This window comes from Berghia stephanieae, chromosome 2, assembly GCF_034508935.2.
Source record: "Berghia stephanieae isolate SIO BIC M18660-M18661 chromosome 2, UCSD_Bste_1.3, whole genome shotgun sequence".
NCBI lineage: Eukaryota > Metazoa > Mollusca > Gastropoda > Nudibranchia > Aeolidiidae > Berghia > Berghia stephanieae.
In genome coordinates this window covers 7,183,532-7,203,006 of record NC_088361.1, presented here as the reverse complement: position 1 = coordinate 7,203,006, position 19,475 = coordinate 7,183,532, and the positions used below count along the sequence as shown (strand labels likewise).

At 37.8% G+C, this 19,475-nt stretch overlaps 1 protein-coding gene across 1 annotated transcript in view; it reads right to left on the bottom strand.

Annotated features, from left to right (window-relative positions):
• Nucleotides 1–421: 421 nt before the first annotated feature.
• LOC144964237 (uncharacterized) overlaps nucleotides 422–19,475 on the bottom strand; it is a gene marked incomplete at its 5' end in the record, with an annotated part of 72,486 nt that continues 53,432 nt past the window's right edge. Inside the window, 4 exon segments of the mRNA XM_078898288.1 lie at nucleotides 422–870; nucleotides 1,541–1,873; nucleotides 2,769–2,991; nucleotides 4,229–8,463. Of these exon segments, the coding sequence (XP_078754414.1) occupies nucleotides 713–870; nucleotides 1,541–1,873; nucleotides 2,769–2,991; nucleotides 4,229–8,463 (4,949 nt within the window). The 3' untranslated portion in view covers nucleotides 422–712.

Sequence of the window (19,475 nt, the reverse complement as noted above, 5' to 3'; positions counted from 1 at the left end):
TATTTTATTTGTGTTTTAAAAATCGAATGAGGAGTTGCAGAGATACAAGCCGACAAGGAGCGACACCTTTTTGTGACCACCTGATATATATATTATATATATATATATATATATATATATATGTATAAATGTTCAGAAGATCGATAATATCCTCAGCAGCTATTTAAATCAACCTTTCATGCTGCATCTAAAGGATGCCATCAATTATTAAGAGTATCAATTTTTAAAATTCTGTCAAACAAACATTTAAAAGCAAAAGAATTACCCATATTTGGCAAGAGTAAAGAACTTTGCTCAAATACAAAGACAAAAGTGCTTTAAACAGGACTTGACATTTAGGTATCTATGCAAACCTTTGTCCAATTAGCCATCTCGTACCAATAATTTCTTACAACTTTACAACACAATCAATATATATATATTTTGGTTCACAAGTTGTTATATATTACCCTTAAACCTTAGCGATGCAATACATACTTGAGTTTGGAGATAATCCAAGATCTCGGGTAGTTCTTGAGCATGAAAATTATAGAATAAAATTAGTATGTAACTCCAATAATTTCATGTTCGACATGCAAACTAGATGCCAATCACACTATGTGTTTTTGGAAGTCTACAAATTAAACAATGGTTGCTAACTTATCCCACACTTTAAAAAATACCAACTAATCACCACCCAAAGATGACACACTTTAGTGTAGTGTGGATTGCATTATTCAACTCGTCGTATTTTGAAGCGGACCTCTCCATCATCCAAGAACTTGAGGTGATTCCATGCTTCATAGTGACGAAGGGTCGTAAAATCTACTCCATTCACTGACAAGATCTCGTCCTTTATCTTCAGCTGGCCACACTTTTCAGCCGGACCACCTGGATAGTTTAATGGATATATTAGAGAACAATATCAATTATAGTTGATATGTTGGTAGTGATGATGAAGATGATGATGATTTTTTTTTTTGATGATGATGATGATGATGATGATGATGATGATGATGATGATGATGATGATGATGATGAAATGTATCTATAATGCGCATTTCCAGTGGTACAGCTGAAAGCGCACAAATGATGATTTACTATAGTTTAAATGCGTGCACCCGTGAACAAATTTTCAGACTCAAAAAAAGATGGGACAAAGACAAAATATAATTTATGCATTCTAAAAGGGACGTAGGTGAAAGCATCGTTTTGAAACTTTGTTCGAAAGCATTCTCTGCTCATGGATTTTAAATTAGCCTTCGATAGAACGTCCAACTCAACCATGTTATTTATAAAATGTGAAGAAAACAAAAGAAATTATTTTTAACTTCAGTAATCAGGACCACCTTATAATAAAAAACGAAAAAGTAGAAAAAAAAATACTGAAACCTCACATTCTTTCTGTCTAGTGGGGGATGGAGTTATGTGTACACCATCCCTCTCATGGTAAAGTAACATCACTCCAAAGTTTTTATATTCTATTATCTTCTGCTACTGCTCTACCCTTTCCATTTCTTGTTTCATTAATAAAGTTCATCTTATCTCATCCAATACAAACCTTTAAATATTCTCTTTATAATGATGGGTACATTCCCCTTCGGAGAACCAACTCCTCCTTCTAGACAAAATCCTACTCCAGTGGCGCCTTTCATCATCATCACATCGATGATACCCCCTTGTTCACCATTTGCTGCCGATGGTGCCTCTTGCTGGCTGGTGGGTTGCTCTGTGCTGGGAGCATTGGATAACTCTGTCAGGGTTGTTTCCGCTTTGCCTCCTTTACTAGGCCTTGGACTGACTGGAGGTGGTGTTGGTTTTTCTTTCACTGGCTGGCTCTCGAGCTTTGTTGTAACCTTTTCCTCAATTCTTTCAGGCAAGTTTGAAAAACTTTCTGTAAGGTAGACAAAAAATCACATTATATAATTGTTTTCAAATACTATTATAAAAACCAATAATTACATCATAGCTTTTGCGGTAAAACGTACTGAAAAGAAATGTTGATATTCAATTATACATATCATGACACAATCGTCACTTGATACCCATTTCTCTCGTTTGTTTGAACTCTATTTCACAATTTGCCTTTTACTCAGCTATTATCTAAGCAGCATTCTTTCTTTTACACTCACCTCCTTAACGTGTTGAAAACACACAAAAAATTTGTACTATTAAATCAATATGAAGCCCACGTCTATAGCGTGATCAAGGAACGTAACAATTATTTTCTAAACTCAAGATAGGATGAGAGCCCTTTGCACCTACTAAGTGAAACCCAGGATGACAAGAGGGAGTAGAAAAGCATATTAAGCCACAGCGCTTCCTTTTAAGAAATTGTGGTTGTGTACTATTATCTGAGTGTATTCATGAATGCTACTGTGTGATCGTGTGTGTGTGTGTGTGTGTGTGTGGCTGATATTATATATATTGGGCAACATGGGTGATTCCTGTTGACATCAGACATCTTGTTTCATGAGTTATCTATGTTCCTTCATGGAATGCCTAAGCGACGATATCTTATGATATCGTGGCGCAAAAGGCATAATTTAAAAAAAATATATATATATCAACAAAGTACCCATTACAGGGTTACTGCAAAACGTAGCAGGCTCATTTCAACACCAGAGAAAAGGCTATAGGATAGGGGACAACACAGTTAGGGGGATAGGAGAAACCATAGTCGTTGATCTTCCCAGCCTACAGTCAGGGAAAGATCGAGAGCCAATACAAGTATCCAACTGCTGATCCTCACAATATTACCAGCAATATTACTCAATTATCATACTTACTCCTTTCTTTACTGGATTCAAATGTTGGCGCGGGTGATGGCAGAGGTGATCCCTGACCTCTAGCAAGGACCAGCAATGAATTGTGCTTGGGTTTAGTCAGTCTGGCAAGACACCTCATCACTGAGACTTCGGGGAACCACAGGTTATCCACGGCTATAAGCCAGTCATCCACCATCACTGTGCCCTCATTGGCTAGAGGGCTCTCCTTCTTTATTTTGGTAACCTGGTTGAGGATTCAATTTACAACTATCACTTTTTGGAATGCTTTTGTTTCATTTCTTTAAAATCTGATTAGCCCATATAAATCAAGCAATTAACTATGTTTGATTTGTTTTTACCACTTCAATAGGTAAAGTTAATACTTGCATTAAATTGAATATGTACATTTTTTTTAAAGAGTTGGAGTCCATCTGTGCATACAAGAAAAGAATTAGAAATTAGAAAAGAGGACTAGTTAAATAAAGGAAAGAGCTGTAGATTCATTGCATTTGTATATTTGTATCCAATTTGAGACTACACAAAAGCACTTCTGTTACACAGAGAATCCCCGCCTAAAAGAGCTTTTGAATACTACACAATTTACAAGATAGAGAAAGAAGGGAACATCATAGAAATAACTAAGAACTATGGAAGATAAAAAAGTCATTTCATAACTGACATCAAATTCGTTTTTTTCATTCTGACATGTTTATAAATTGTCAAAAAAAACACACACAAAAAACATGACCGTGTTAAAACAGATGGATAAATTAGGACAAGGTTGACTATGTTAAAGTAAACATTCAAACACAATGTTGATAAAATCTAGATTTAGATAGTATCTCATTGAATATTCAGTGAGATAGGACTGTGTGTAAATTTAATACTCAGGTGGTTACTGAGATTCTGATTTCATGATAGTCAAGTTACACCAAGAGTGGCGGATGATTACATGGGTGACAACGAATGCAAGCATTTATAAACCCTTTATGGGGATTGTACAGCGTTAAATAAAGTAGTGACAGTCCTTCAGAGCCATTAGGCCATCTGTATCAAAGCGCCGTCTACCAGATTTAGCAGACCCAGCCACCCAATCTCTAGACAATGGACTTAAGAGTAAGAATCTCGACTGCACTCAGGATCGATATTGTTCAATTTGAAGGTAAAGCCGGTGCTCTACCACAGAGCAATGGGAATCCAGTGTTAGATACAATAGATTTTTTAAAAACTCTCACCCCCCCCCCTCCCCCACCACCCAAATAAAACAAACAAACAAAAATTAAAAAAACAACAAAAATAAGCAAAATAAAAGAAACAAAAAAAAAACAAAAAAAAACAAAAAATACAAAAAATAGAACCCAGAAGATAAACATTATTTGTTCATTGAACCTTCTATTTTCCAGAATTTGTATTCATAAAAATGAGGCTATAAATGATTCGAAACAAATATTTTTAATTTTAGAAAATGAGAACTGACATACCTTGTAAAAAGAGCTAGATCTGAGGTCAATTCCAAGATCCATGGTTTCACCATATCGATGGATGTGGACAACAAACAACTCCAAGTCTTCAGCAGCTGACAAAGAATCCAATACTTTATTTGTTTTGGACAGGAGAGAAACAAACTCTCCAGGGGTGATGGCGGAATTCAAGGTCTCGGAATCGTAATGTACAGGTACAACAGCGTTTGCACTTCCTTCCAGGATCAGACTCGGTTTCGTTGTATTGGAGCTCAGCCTCCATCTCCGCTTACTTTGAATGGTTATCCTTTCAGAACTATCCGTATTCTCACTTTTATCAGGGACACTTGGAAAGCTATTGTGCTCCACGGTATCTTCTTTGTTCATTGCGTTTACAAATAATTCATTATTGCTATTTTCAGGCGTACTTTCTACTGATATGTTGTCTTTACTTACTACTTTATCCTCAACAATTGCTGGGCTAACCTCAGTTGAGGGTTTAGTGACTTGCTCACCAAGTGAAGAAACTTCTTTTGACAATGGAAGGAAATCTGAAGACTGTGAAACAGAATCAGATGGAATTAGTTTTTCAAAAGAATCATCTGAAACAGGAACAGTTGGGGGTAGGGAAGCGGGTAGAGTTGGGGGTGATGGTGACAGGATTGGGGAAGGTGATTTTATACAATCATTGGTATGAGAGTTATATACATTTTGAACTGTTTCAGCTTGTTGTGTTGCTACCGAATCATTTTGATAAAACGATGACTTCGAAGTGAACACATTTGAATTGGTGTCATGTATGTCATTTTCTCTGCTTAATTCACTGACAGGAGAAATTGCATCATCCGTGTTGACCTCCTGGAATTCCTCATCCCCTGGCATACCAGAATCTTCACTTAAAACATCCACAGATGCTGGAGAATGCAAACGAATGGCATCTGCTTCTTGGAAACTACTCTCTCCTGTAGAGTTGAGAGGTTCTGAAATATCACTCTTTGTATGTTCTTCTTCCTCTCCTCCAGACAAGTCTTTACTAATGACATGAGCTATGTTCTGACTTACAATGTTCATGTCCACATCACAAACATTGGTTTCTGCAAGACTTGAATAATCTAACTTTCCAGGTTCTTTATCATCTACCACAGGATCTTTAACAATTACTAAAGCGTGATTATTCTTGCTGGCTGATACAGATTCGATTAAGCTCTCCTCCATAATAAGGTTAGATTCATCTAACTGGGTATCCTCATCATTGGGTTTTGTCACATTATTGTCCAACCATGCTGTGTCTGTCAGCATCTCAGAGTTGCTTCGGAATACGACGGGAGGGGGAGGAGCACCAGGAAGAGGGGGCGGTTCATCATCAGAAGAGCCAGGGGACGCTGGTTCAATAGGACTGAATGTCTTTTCTTGTTGGCATAGAAGATCAGGCCGGGATGAAATTTGAGCAATGACATTCTGAACAATTTCGTTTGCTTGTGTGACATATTGGTCATCGTCAGGCATTTCAAAAGTAAATCTATTTCGTTCCATTTCTTCATTTGGCTGAGATCCAGGAAAATAGGACTTGACAAATCCAGCGATATCAACGAGAACATCCGTTTCATTAATCTCACAGTTCCCGTTATCCAAAATGTCTTTCACAACCCCATTGTCATGAATAAACTGATCTTTATCATTTTCATCCATTGAACTATCAAGAATCTCTCTAGCTATTTCCCTTGCAGGAATATTTTCACAAGTATCCACCACATTGTCTGTAAGAGATTTTTCTCCAATCTGTCCCGAATTTTCATTTTTAATCGAATCTGCTATATCATTAGCAGGTATGTTCTCTTTCTCATTCACAGTACCATTCATTGAACTTTTCAACAGCGATTCATGATCATAATTTTCATTACTTTTACCTTCAAATTGTACTTCCCTCAAAATGTCAGCAGCAAGCTGATTAGCTATGATGTTCTGGCTGCTATCCTTCTCTTTGTGACTTTCAAACAAATGATCGTAATCTAAAACTCCATTACTATTATTAAAATCCCGAGGCACGTCTACATTCTGCTTTTCCTTCTTTGTATTTAAAAGGTGTGCTGGTGGATGATGAGAGTCTTTCGTCTTTATTTCTGGTACTATTAAATCCTCCTCTATTAGAGGTTCTTCTGAGACTATCGACTCTTCTTTATCATTGTTCTGGAAAGAAGGAGGTAAATGGAAACTTTTTGGTTTTGTTTCTGGTTTTAAAATGTCCTCCTGAACGGGCATCTCTTTTGAATCATCTGAGTCTTTGGTTTGGTCTTTGACAAAAGAGGGAGGCATATGTGAATCTTTGTTCCTTTTCCCGGGAATCACTAAATCTTCTTTGACAGAGGTTTCTGATGTAAACAATGTCTCATGTTCTTCGGGAACATCCTTTGATTTATCCTCTTGTTTTTTGTTCGGTGATGAAAGGGACTTTCTAGGTGGCGGTAAAGGTCTTTTGACTTGTGCACTTGCACCATTCGATTGATCAATTTGTTTCTTTGATTCATCATTACATTTTGCTGGTGGCGTCGGCCGATCTTTTCTGACTGGGGCCCACAAGAGGATGTCTGCAGGATCAGTGGCCGACTGTGTGATTGGTGCATCTTGAAGTAAATCATCAAACATTTTCATTGTGTCCTCCATCTTTTCTTCACTCACCTGAGAGCTTAAGGTAAGTGTTTTTGGCATATTGATAGACGCCTCAGAATTACTCCTACGTCCAAGGCCATGTTTGAACATTGGGCTATCTTTAGAACGTGATTCAAGCTTAGAGGGGGGAAGTGAGGGTGATAAGGCTTTACTAAGTGAGTGAGAGGTGGTTTTGTGAAACACAACATCTGTTTTTTCAGGTGACATTATTTTACCTGCAGAGTTTGAATTGCTTGTGTTGGAGGTCTGATTTAATTTGGGGGCTTGTTTTGGAGCAAATGTAAATACCATTGATGATGCTGGCTCTGATAAAGAAGTCCTTCTGGGAGAAAGAGCAGAGTTCATACGTGTTGGACTTTTTGAAGGTGATGGATCCTTGGGAGAAGTTATTTCGGGAATAGTTGACTCTTTGGAAAAATTTCCCTTGGGAAGAAGAGTCTTGGGTCGAGTTAATGATGACGAATTTTGATTTGGATATGAACCAGTACTTTTCCGCCTTTCACTCATTGGTAACAATGAACTGTTGAAGGATTTGGGAGCTGGAACCTGCTTCTCTTTTGAAGAATTTGATTGGTCATCAATCTCAGATTCAAACAATTTTGCTTTTGATGATACATTTGTTCGTGATTTTTCAATGATTCTGGATGGTTTTGTTGGTTTAGCTTTATTCATAGCCTGTAACCTCTCGTACCCAGCACTTACTTTTTGTACCTTTGCAGATGATGCTGTGGAATCGTCTTTATCTTTAGAATCTTCAGAATTTGTTGATGGTGTTCTGGTCTTTGGAGCTACAGGTGGAGGAGACTTAGGGGAGCCCAGTGAATCCCGGGAATCGTCCGACTTATTAGATGTTATTGAGGATGTGCTGAGCCTGGGTTTGGGGGCTACAGGGGGAGGTACCTTGGGAGACAGAGCCTTGGGAGTGGCATGAACGGATGTTTTGGATGATTTCTGCATGACTTCCTCTTCTACTGGTTGAGGCATTTTGTTTGATTCAGATTTTGAGATGCTATTGTCTGTGGAAGAGACAGAGTCTGATAAAGACTTGTCATCCTCATCTTGTTCAATAATTGCTTTGTCTTCAATATCGCCACCACCAGGTTTGCGTTGATTAGCTATCAACTCATAACCAGAAATTCTCCTCACTTTTGAAAGAACAGATTCTCTCAGAGTTGAGTCAGCGCTAGAACTTTCCCAGCTCTCATTGGTAGAAGATGCGTAGTTAAGACTCCGTGACATTGTGGACGATACAGAAGGGACACCAGACGATGGACGTGGGGTTGGGGTGGGTTTTATGGAGATTTTCATCGGAGATCCATTGCTGTTGCTGGGACTAATTTCAATTCTTGCAGTAACGGGTGGTGCACTCGGGCTTTCTGTGGACGCTGAAGAGACAGAGGATAGATTATCAGGAAAATCAGCCTCTGTAATTATGTGGTCTTTGGAGGTGGTTGTAGAGGATAGTAACTCAAATTCACCAGAACTTGCTAGAAACGTTTCACTGCCATTAAGCGACTTGACGCAGACAGTCGATTTGGGAACCTGATTGACGTCTTCTGAATCTATGTCAGTAGAGGATGTAGGTGGCTCTGAAAATAAATAATGGAAAATAAAATCGTTATTTCAAATCCACAACCCCCTTTTAAATAAAAAAAATGCGTTTGTAAATATTGTGTTGGCATCCTCTTCCTCTTCTTCTACCTCCTCCTCCTCCTCCTCCTCCTCTTCCTTCTTCTTCTTCTTCTTCTTCTTCTTCTTCTTCTTCTTCTTCTTCTTCTTCTTCTTCTTCTTCTTCTTCTTCTTCTTCTTCTTCTTCTTCTTCTTCTTCTTCTGCTTCCCCACTCCTCCTCTCTCCTCATTCCTCCTCCTCTCCTCCTCACCTACTACTACTACTACTACTACTACTACTACTACTACTACTACTACTACTATACTACTACTACTACTACTACTACTACTACTACTACTACTTCATTCTTTTTCTCTACTGTGACTGACCTAACAAGTATTATTTTTACCCCAATAAGTTTACACACACACACACACACACACACACACACATTATATATATATATATATATATGTGTGTGTGTGTGTGTGTGTGTGTGTATGTATATTCGTGAGAAATTGATACATATGAATCATATAGAGTGCTCGACATTAAGGAGCGCGAATTATATCTATTACCTCGCCTTTATTTACACATACACACACACACACATACACACATATATATATATATATATATATATATATATATACATATTTATATACAGGATATATATATATATATATATATATATATATACATATATATATAGGATATATATATATATATATATATATATATATATATATATATATATATATATATATATATATATATATAAACTCGTCATTTTCAAATGCTTCAAAATGCAAAATGTTGTTCTCTTCCGTTAAAGCGGCTGGCAATTACATTCCTGAACATTCTGATCAATTCTATATGAACAATCTAGCTCAAATTACCAAAGTAAATCTGTATCTCCACAGGAGGCTGGTTGTGATCCTGAGAACCAATGACTAAACTGATAGAACTCATTGTTGTTACGTGAAAGAAGAATTAGCTTGAAAATCACTAAAATATTGAAATATTAATCCTATCACAACAGAAAATTATCCAACTAAAGCAACATCTTCCACGAATCAAATGATTTCAATTTTGCCTCAGAATCTACATCGTTATAGGATGAACCATGTCCCTAAAGAATCAATGTGATTCATTCCCATTTGCAGAATCGAGGCTCAGCGACTGATTCCTCTTATAACAACATGCAGTGCAAACAAAATTTTTCATTTAAAACTGTGCTTTAGAGGTGAAAGCAACTATAATCATATATAATTTTTCACCAGAAGGTAGACGGTATATTATGTAATCCAAAAATAAATTTCTCATAATTGACGATTACAATTTCCAATTCATCGACTTTCACAAACATTTTAATGTAACACTAAACTTTCCAGCAAACAAACGGTCACAAAATCTCCAAGCTACAAAGCCCAATGGTGCGAATCATAAAACCATCCATCGATTTGGTGAACAGAGCACAAAGCACAAACAGCAGATTGGTTAATTCCTTCCCACCAAAGCAGAACCTTTAATCCACTTGAGTATTATAATAGGATTATTAAACACCAGGATTATTGCATGGAAATATTTGATTCCGCAGTAACAAAAGAACAATAGGTGCATTTAAAGAGCAATCAATTTTGTCAACTAAATAGAAAAAAAAGAGAGAATAAAAAATATATCAGAGATAACGAAATGTTAAAATGGTCTTTTTTTATTTTTATTTTTTTTTTTAATGATTTTACTGCGCTTGCAACATATTAAGATCATATCAGCGCCAGTAAAAAGGAAGACAATGGGAAAGTAAAAAGTTCTAGAATTACAGTTAAAGCACCAAAGAAAAGGGAAGACAAAAGGGGAATTGGTACAAATAGGAAACAGATGTAGATTCCAAGAGCACACTTTCAAAGTCCTTAGTTTGAGATCACCTAAAAGTGTCATCCTGACATAAGCACAGGCCCCCACTAAGAGGAATACATTCAAATGTTTACAAATCCTATATAATATGTATACTAAACATAATACCATGCATAACAGAGGGATGATTTACAAGGGAAAAAATATCATCTCCCAAAATTAACTATACATTTGACTGTTTCCCTCTCAGCCAGGGTATCCGGCCAGGGCCAGGACAAAACAAAGTAATCTCATTCCAAGACAAAGACAGAAAGCAAGTTGGAAAATATATAGGGGGATAGAAGACAAAGTAAGTACATCCCTGCCCACCTAGGTAGGGCAGGAACCCCACCCAGTTAAAAATAGTCAAACAATCATCGACAAATTTGCATATTCTAAATGGATTTACATGACCCAAAAGCAAACTTCTTTATTCACATTAGAAAATAGCAAAACTGTACAACAGTCGATTGATTCTGCGATGTGTTTTTATAATTAGTATGTCAGTGACTTTAATAAACGGATCTCCATGAATTAACATAAAACATACATCGATAATAGGTCGTTATGGCCACGACTTTATTCTGGCACACCTTTAAAAATAATCAAAACCTAGAAGATTCAAAATTCTATTGGCCGGAGCGAAAATTAACAGCTTTATTCAGAAATATCAGAAAAATTGAGCTTTAATAAAGTGCAGTATCTATAGCTCTTTAAAATTGGTCCCAGCCCAGCACCAACATTTAAAATGTTGGACATTACATGGCGCCTGTAAAAGATAACACGCTGTACCGACCAGGTACACATTTCACAAACAAATAGAGGTGCCTAAATGAGCCGATAAAATGGAGATAAAGATAAAGGGAGTAAATCTGACTCATGAATGAACAACACAAAACAAACTGTTTTGTGTTGTTCATTCATGGATCAGATTTACTCCCTTTATCTTTATCTAAACATTTCACACATGAGGAGGGTAGAAGAAAGTAAGTGAAGAAAGAGCATTAAGGACTTATCTTTGCGCCGCCCATTGCGGGGCTCGAATCCAAGACCTACAGACCATGAGCCGAGCGGTATAATACAAGACTGCAAGATCGCAGAGAGATATTAAAAAAGAAAACCCCAACTTGCCCTAGAATCGGCTTTATATAAGCATAACAAATAAAATACAGGTTTTGAATTAACGTAGTCGATTTTTGAGGATAACTATAATTGTTCGTAGGTTTATTCTAGGTCAAATAGTTAAATCACCATAATATTTCTAAGAAGAATAATTAATAAAATTCGTTTTATCAGTATAAAGTTCATTAAAGACACCAGCCGCACTACGAGGAACAATGGTGGGAAAACTTTTGCCTTAATAAATATTGATGGAAGAACGACAAGATAAGTCAATATCGATGGACATTTTTGAAAAAAAAACAACATAATACACTAGGTTTTGAAAGAGAAGGTTGTAATGATGCGGAAACATTTTTCACTACACACGATACGAGTTTATCAAACAATTTAAAAGTTATTAAAAAGTTGGATACTTTAGTCGACGACGACTGGAGACAAGTAACTTAGTAACCATTAACCCTTTCCTTCCAACTATAGGAAAATCGTCACATGCGTCACCAACATTTTTCTTATTCAAATTTCTTTTCTACATCATAAAACTTAAAGAAAATATACAGTGTGTTGTAGTGTATTTTTTGTTAAAGAAATTATGTATCGCAAGAACGTTACTGCTATTGTGTTTGAGTGATAAAAAAATATATTTTTGTGTTAGTTGGGTGTGAAGTTTTGTGGACAATCCTGAAAATGGCTGGTAAGGAGAGAGTTAAAAGACAATGATGAGCCACCGTTCTTCTTGTGTAAAACGTGGTCAACGATTAAATAAAATGAAGCTATAGCTCTCATGACAGATTTATTTGTTGGATCTCGTTGAAACGACTAAGGAATAACCTTTTGGAAACGAATAGGACCATTCAAATTCAAATTAATTATTAACATAGCATAACTTATAAACGAAGAAAAAAAATCATATGAAATTGTTTATTTCGTCGATCAATCACAATACTGACGAAAAAAAAGTAGAAGAAAAACAGTTTTAAAGAATAGTCGTTAAGAACACGACTTTGTGACTTTGTTATGTATCAAATAAAAATACAGTGGGTGGTATGTCATGTCACTGATACGTCATCTTCGATTTCCCCCATATGAATAAACTAAATAAAAACATGGAACTTAATCTCGCAGGCTTATTCAAGCTTGTAATATATAATCCGATTCGTAGTTAACCCTCTCCTCATCCCTTTGAAGTGCACTTTAAAATTGTTATTATTATTGACGTATTCGTGAGAACTCATCAGTCATATTGGTGTTTGAAGTGCCATACAATGAAACATGATCTGTGTACGTACCTACAGATTATAGTATGTATTACTTTGGCTACATTAAAGCAAGTAAATTTGTTATGAATTTTAAATGAACTATTGAGAGTGCCAAAAAGTAAAGAATTTAGGCAACGTACATATGGCACACTACGCCATCTGGGCGGGGTGATAAAGTTAAATTTACGCAATGCTTATACCATCTACCATGTGTATTATGGGTTTAAATGGCTGCCCGTACGACTGCCAACATGCCGACCTTACGAGATTAATCCCCATGCTGAATTAATCAGGTGTGCCAAACCCAGACTTGCTATTCTCCTGCTTGCCTCGACTGTGCGATTGCATATAAACATGAGTCATAGCCAGAGGTTATCAAAGAATGAACTGGCCTTGTTAAAAAAACAAGACAAGATGAGGTGGTGGTAGCGTTATAATTCCTGATGTAAAAATCGGCTTCGAGCTGGGGAAGAAATTTCATCGTCAACCTGTTCATCCAGCAGTAAAGCTAACTGGGTTTATTCTTTTTCAGGAAAGTACAAACGACAAGGAAAGGAAAAAACTACTCTGTCGCATGTCTCAAGATATTTCCCTCCCAACAGGATAGTCTCCAACATCTGCGTCAGACACGGGACTCATCGTTCTTTACTTTAAAAAATACAGGGTTCGGTCATTTCTTATCGCGTTATGTTGCGATCCAAGATATTCCGTGATGCCTGGGACATATTCTTTCACTTAAATTGAAATTGAAAGGGGAATCACGGAAACCTCTACCAGCAAAGCTTTATATTATAATATTATACTTATATACTGTATACTAGTGCCGCGCTGAAGACCGGTCTGGACCGCGGTCCGACGGTCTTTTAGCTGTGAACCGAAGACCGGTCCCAGAGGGGAAGATCGGCGGCGGTCCTCACTTCTTATCACCTTTCAACTAGTGCGGGGCGGTCCTTGCAAGGACCACGGTCCTACGGTCTCGCGCCATAGCCTACTACTTCCCCAGCGATTCGTTGCTTCGGTTGCCTATCTTCCACCAATCACCACCCATCCCACTTAATTAATCGCACCCACCCCCCTTTGCCATACACTAAACGACACAGACGACCATACAGGCAGACGACCACCAACCTCCACTCCGCAAACCGCCCTTTCGTGTGTGAGATGGGGGGAACAGGAGGCGCACGCCTTGGACGATTCCATTATACGGGTAAATTTCAAAATTTACTACACCATAATGATCGCAATGACAATGATCTATGGTGAAGGCATGACCCCTCTTCTCTAATGGGTTATTGTTTGAAATGTATGTGACTACAAAAGATGTGTGTGTTTGTGGTGTGTGTGTGTGTGTGTGTGTGTCGAACCTAGCAAGTAGCAAATCCGATTTTTTGTTTTCTTTTGTCCATCTCTTGTCACCACTCCTTTCTATCGCAGTGTTGTCATTTAAAATAATACAATAATATTAAAATTTCGTTTGGTGTTTTTACTAATCAAATAATATGAGTTTCATTAGTTTCTTCCTTCCAAAAAACCCAGTTATAACGTCTGAATTTTAAAAAAGTCCAATAGAATATTTGGGGACCCCGATAGCTCAGTTGATAGAGCACTCTCTTTATACGCAAAGGGCCAGAGATCGATCCCGGGTGCAGTCGATTTTTTTCTGAATCCCTGTCTACTCAGCAATGAATGGGTAGCTGAGTTTGTTAGATCTGGCGAAAAGTCACCATCGACCCCTCTTATCACCTCATCCACCCCCTCTTATTATAACTTCACGTCTCTCTCTTACTCTTCAATGCTCGCTGCCCTCTAATGTGTGTGTGTGGGGGGGGGGGGGAGGGGGGGGGTAGGAGTTGCGTGTGTGTATCAACGCCACGAACAACTCGATCAACGCCTTGGGCGATGACATTATCTCCGTTAATGGGGATAAATTTCAAATTTTATTAAATTATCGAAGTAACAATGAAGTACGGTGAGCAAATAAAGAAGGCATCACCCCTCTTCTCTAATTAGGTTACAATTTGAAATGAGTGTGACTACTCCGTGTGTTTTACTCCTGTAGGCCACGGTTTTCATCGTGTAGCCGTCTTTAACGGTTCAAGAATGAACGGACCGGTCCTAGGACCGGTCCTTGCGGTCTTCATTTCCCAAGGACCGTAGGACCGTGGTCCTTAAGCTTGCCAAGGACCGCCCCGCACTAGTGCATACCTAAGTAAATAAATGGCAAATTAAGATGTGAATACCCGTCATGTCTTCAATGAGGTAGGAAAAAGGAATATGGGTTGGGGGTAAACAAAACGATATCAACAGAGCTCAAAACGAACCCAGAAGGCCACTTAAGGAGGGGTTGCAGGTATCTTACTAAAACATATACAGCTCAAAATAATCTTCGGTGAGATCACATTTTACAAAACGATCTAGCCATGTTTTGAAGATAGTCTTGCAGTAGTTTTCTGAAACGCTTGCTAAATACTACTAGCGGATGGCTGAACCGAGGGCCGGATTGCTGCCGAAATATATCAATGTTACTTCCCTCTATAACTTATAGTGACGAAAGAGCACAATCCTGGACCAGTCTCTTTAAGCTCTTCTAAGACTTTTCTGCTCTCTTGACATCGCTCTCTGCAATTCTCTCCAGGTGAGTTCTTTGGAATTTGTACAATATTCTTCAATAGTTCTGTGATAATTATTTCATCCTCAAAGAAAAGATAATGCAAGATAAATGTGTCAGTCAGTTGTCAGTGTTTAATTCTGGATCTAATTTTTTTTCTGGGAGATCGATATTGGCACTGGACAATAAATCGGACCATCCAGACTGGCCATTCATTTCTGATGTGCTCCGATGCGTCATTCTTCTGATGATTGATTTCCACGTTGTTTATGTCATTATGGTTCTTGTTTGGCGATGCCATTTCCCAAATCCTGATCATGTTTACGGTCTTGCACCACTGATTAGCCAGCTATAAATGTGACATTTTTGAGCAGTGGTTCTTCATTCTTGCATTCCACTTCTTATTAACTTGTCTTCAATCTTGATATTGATATATTCTCGATAACTGACATAAATATCTTCAAGTTGGAAAACAATGAGGCCCTTTCTTTCTTTAAAATATGTTTGCTCAGTTTCCCGCTTTCCACAGAAAAGGACCGTGACGACCATTGGTTTACATGTATTAAGTTTGATTTTAAGTTGAATGATTTTCTACTCTATTCCTATCAATTTAGTTCACCTTCCGAAACGGTTATGGTCTATTTTGTTCTCACTAGTACTCAACAATCTACTAGACAGCAGCGGCGTAGCCTGGTCATTTAGGAGCATGGGGCTGGATTTGAGATGTGTGTCGCATGAATATTATCTTTTAGTTATGGATATGAGAGAGAGAGAGAGAGAGAGAGAGAGAGAGAGAGAGAGAGAGAGAGAGAGAGAGAGAGAGAGATTTGATGCACTCAATTATTTTACCTAAGATTTGTATGTTCTTTGTAACTTGTTCATAATGCCTGGCCAAGGATAAGCGATAGCCACTGTCAATCTGTGCACATATGTGAACAGGACCAACGGTTTTCAATCTAGTGGTGATATTTAAATGTAAGTTAGACTTCTGATGGTTCAATGCTCTCTGTGTTAAATTTTTCAAACAGGTAAATCCATTTCTTGTCCAACACAATTCTGTATTGCTGTTATCGCCAAACAAAATACAATTAAAACAAAATAAACTCTTCTTTTCTATTCTCACCGTAAGCCAAGGAAAACGACCATACCAATCTTTATCAAATTAAATGACCGATTCTGTTTCCCGTCTTTAATAGTGAGTACAAAATCGTTTGGTTGATGGGGACCACAGACGACTAGGAGTCTTGTATTCTCTATGACGGGGACCGAGACTTTTAATCAAAAGTTTATTTTCCCTATTCAAAGAACTGGTATTGATAGTCAACAGGTAATAGACGTGATTCATCACACTTAATAATAGCAATTAATTAAAATTTTAAAAACAGACACTGCACACATCAGATTAACACTCGAATTATCAGTAAACATACATACAGTCTCACACTCAAGTTAAAAGGGACAAGTGGAATTCAATATCACATGCCTGACACGCCTCGAAGAGGGATGGGTAACAGGTACAACACGATTGCCATTAATTAGGTCATTGTGTGTGGCTGCGAGTAAGAAAGCCACAATGACTCTGTTCAAAGTCAAGATACCTCTTCATGCCCACAGTCATAGCACACGGCAAACGTGAAATGCATCGCCTGGTTGTATCGTGGGAATATGGCTAGAAGCATTCTCAACCTTTAAAGCCACACGCTGTACTGATTGGTCAGGGGCACGAGTATGACTCGAGCTGTAGTAAATTCTAAGCGGTGTGATTGGTTCAAGTTTTGAGGCTCTGTAAGGGTTTTTCAACACCAGGTCAACAATGAATTTCATTGTTTGTGAAACAGAAAATTAAAAGTGTGACTTTTTATTGTTAAATTCTTACAAATTATCAAGACAATGACGACCTGTGGCTTAGCCTTAATAGCCTTTAAGGCCCAACGCCACTGCTAGACAGAGCAAAATATCTAATTCAGGAGACAGTTTCAATTATGGTGTCTGAAAAGAATACGACCATTTCAATTAAACTACACTGCTACTATAACAATTGCAACTTATATAATTCATGAGATCAAGATTGGGTCAGTCAATTGTTTTTCTAAAGCCCACTCATCCAGAGCTCATGGGTTCATGTCGTGACAATAATAGATACCTTCTTTCCTACACGACTTACAACCAATCCTTTTGTCCATGCTTAACAACCTATGCCATTATGTGCGCTACGACCCTTTTCACACGACAACTCCCCCCCCCCCCCCCCCCCCCCCCCCCCACACACACCTAAAAATTATCCACAACACGGTCAGTATTAAAAGCTTTGCGCAAAGAGGAAATTAAAACAAGGAGAGAAACAAGTAAAGGTACCACCAACTAAACACCAGCTAGCACCGCTGATCTTGTACTGCATTACAACTACTACTATTATTACTTTTAACTGTAGTGAGAGCATAGCTGCCATTATCTGGAGAGGAAAAAAAAAAAACAATCCAAAAAACCTTTTCTCATTTTGACCAGAAAACGTTATCTCAAGCATCGATCGATTAAAATGACCCCAAGCTTTTCAAAAAGTCTCATCTCTTAATTAAGCTTCTGGTTTGAGTGAGACGTCTTCTTTTTTTCCTCCCAAGTTGAGAGTTATTTTATTTGATCGATATTTGAAGTAAAAGTTTTCTGGGTAAAATGAAAAACAAAACTGGATGTTTTGCCAGAGTAAATCTGATAGGTCGCCATTGCAGGCAAGAATTCAAAGAATGTCACCTGCGGATCATCGAACACACCAGACTAAATTAGCATTGCGTAGTTTCTATCCAAATAAAAATGGATTCCAGCTCGCCTCGGGACCCTAATAAATAAACCTTTGCTTGCCTGACATGCTTATCTCGACTCCAGCCGTAGCAAATCCTCTCACCGTTGCTTATTTCAATTGTTGTTTCCCCTTGTGTCAATGTGTGATTCCGTATTCTTTCCCCAAGAATCCGTGACCCTCGCCAGTCTTTTCTTATCAAGAGTGATTAATGATTATCGATAAAAACGAACTGCCAAATATTTCAATTAAGACGTACATGTCAGGTTATAAAATATATTCTTATCCCAATGATGACATGAAATAAACAAGTAAAGCAAAGACAATGATTTCATTCAAATTTCTATCTGAAACGAGCTGTAAAAGCTACAAAATGTTTTACACTTAAATTTTTTAAAGTTTTGCATTATCTCTCCCACCCCCCCCCCCCCCCCCCCCCAAATAATTTTTAAATAAATCAACAAACAAAATAAACGAAAGAAAACAAAACAAAACAAAAATTCTCGAAGACCGGGCCAGAACCTAACTATCATTGCAGACAATTCTGGCACCGTTACGGTGATACAGGTAGCTGGGTCTATTGGATCTGACGGAAAGTAAGTTTGTGATTGATTAGCGTCCAAACCAAGGGTAAAAATCAATTGCTACCGTACGTTTAGCGCAATAGAAAAAGGGAGAGTACTCCGTGCCCAATGGCATTGCGGCTTGAAGGACTGCGACTGCAATTAAATATGAAATTGAATTTGAAGGCAGTATCGACAGAGATTAAAGACGCATTATGTATAATCCCAAATAAAAGGTTTAAAAAAAAAAACAAAAAAAAAAAAAAAAAACAAATCCTCTGAAGAGAAAATGCCATTCAAACGAGCCAAACCTTCTTTTGTAAAGAAATAACTAAAATGAACAAGCCGTTAAATAAAACCGACAATGGTGCTTAATTTCTGTTTATATTTGGTTGTTTTAGAAGGAATGTAGCTATGTGTTATGGACACTTGATAGGACCTGATAGAGCATGAGGAAAACCAAGATTACGGTCACAAGATATAACTTAATGGGACAATCGCACTTTAAATCGATCAAATTAGATGCACATTCCTCCCACCAAATCCAAGCATCAGTAACACACTTTATGGTCACCTGGAACAACTACAAAAGACGTCTAACTACTACGTCATGGCACAAGACCGAAGGGCTAGAGCCCAGGTGGTCGCTGGTTCGGATAAGTAAGTAAGTAAATCGATCAAGGTAAGAATATGTGAGCAAAGCACCTTTTCCAAGGACTCAACTATGCACCGAGCCTGGCTGGAACCCAGGAC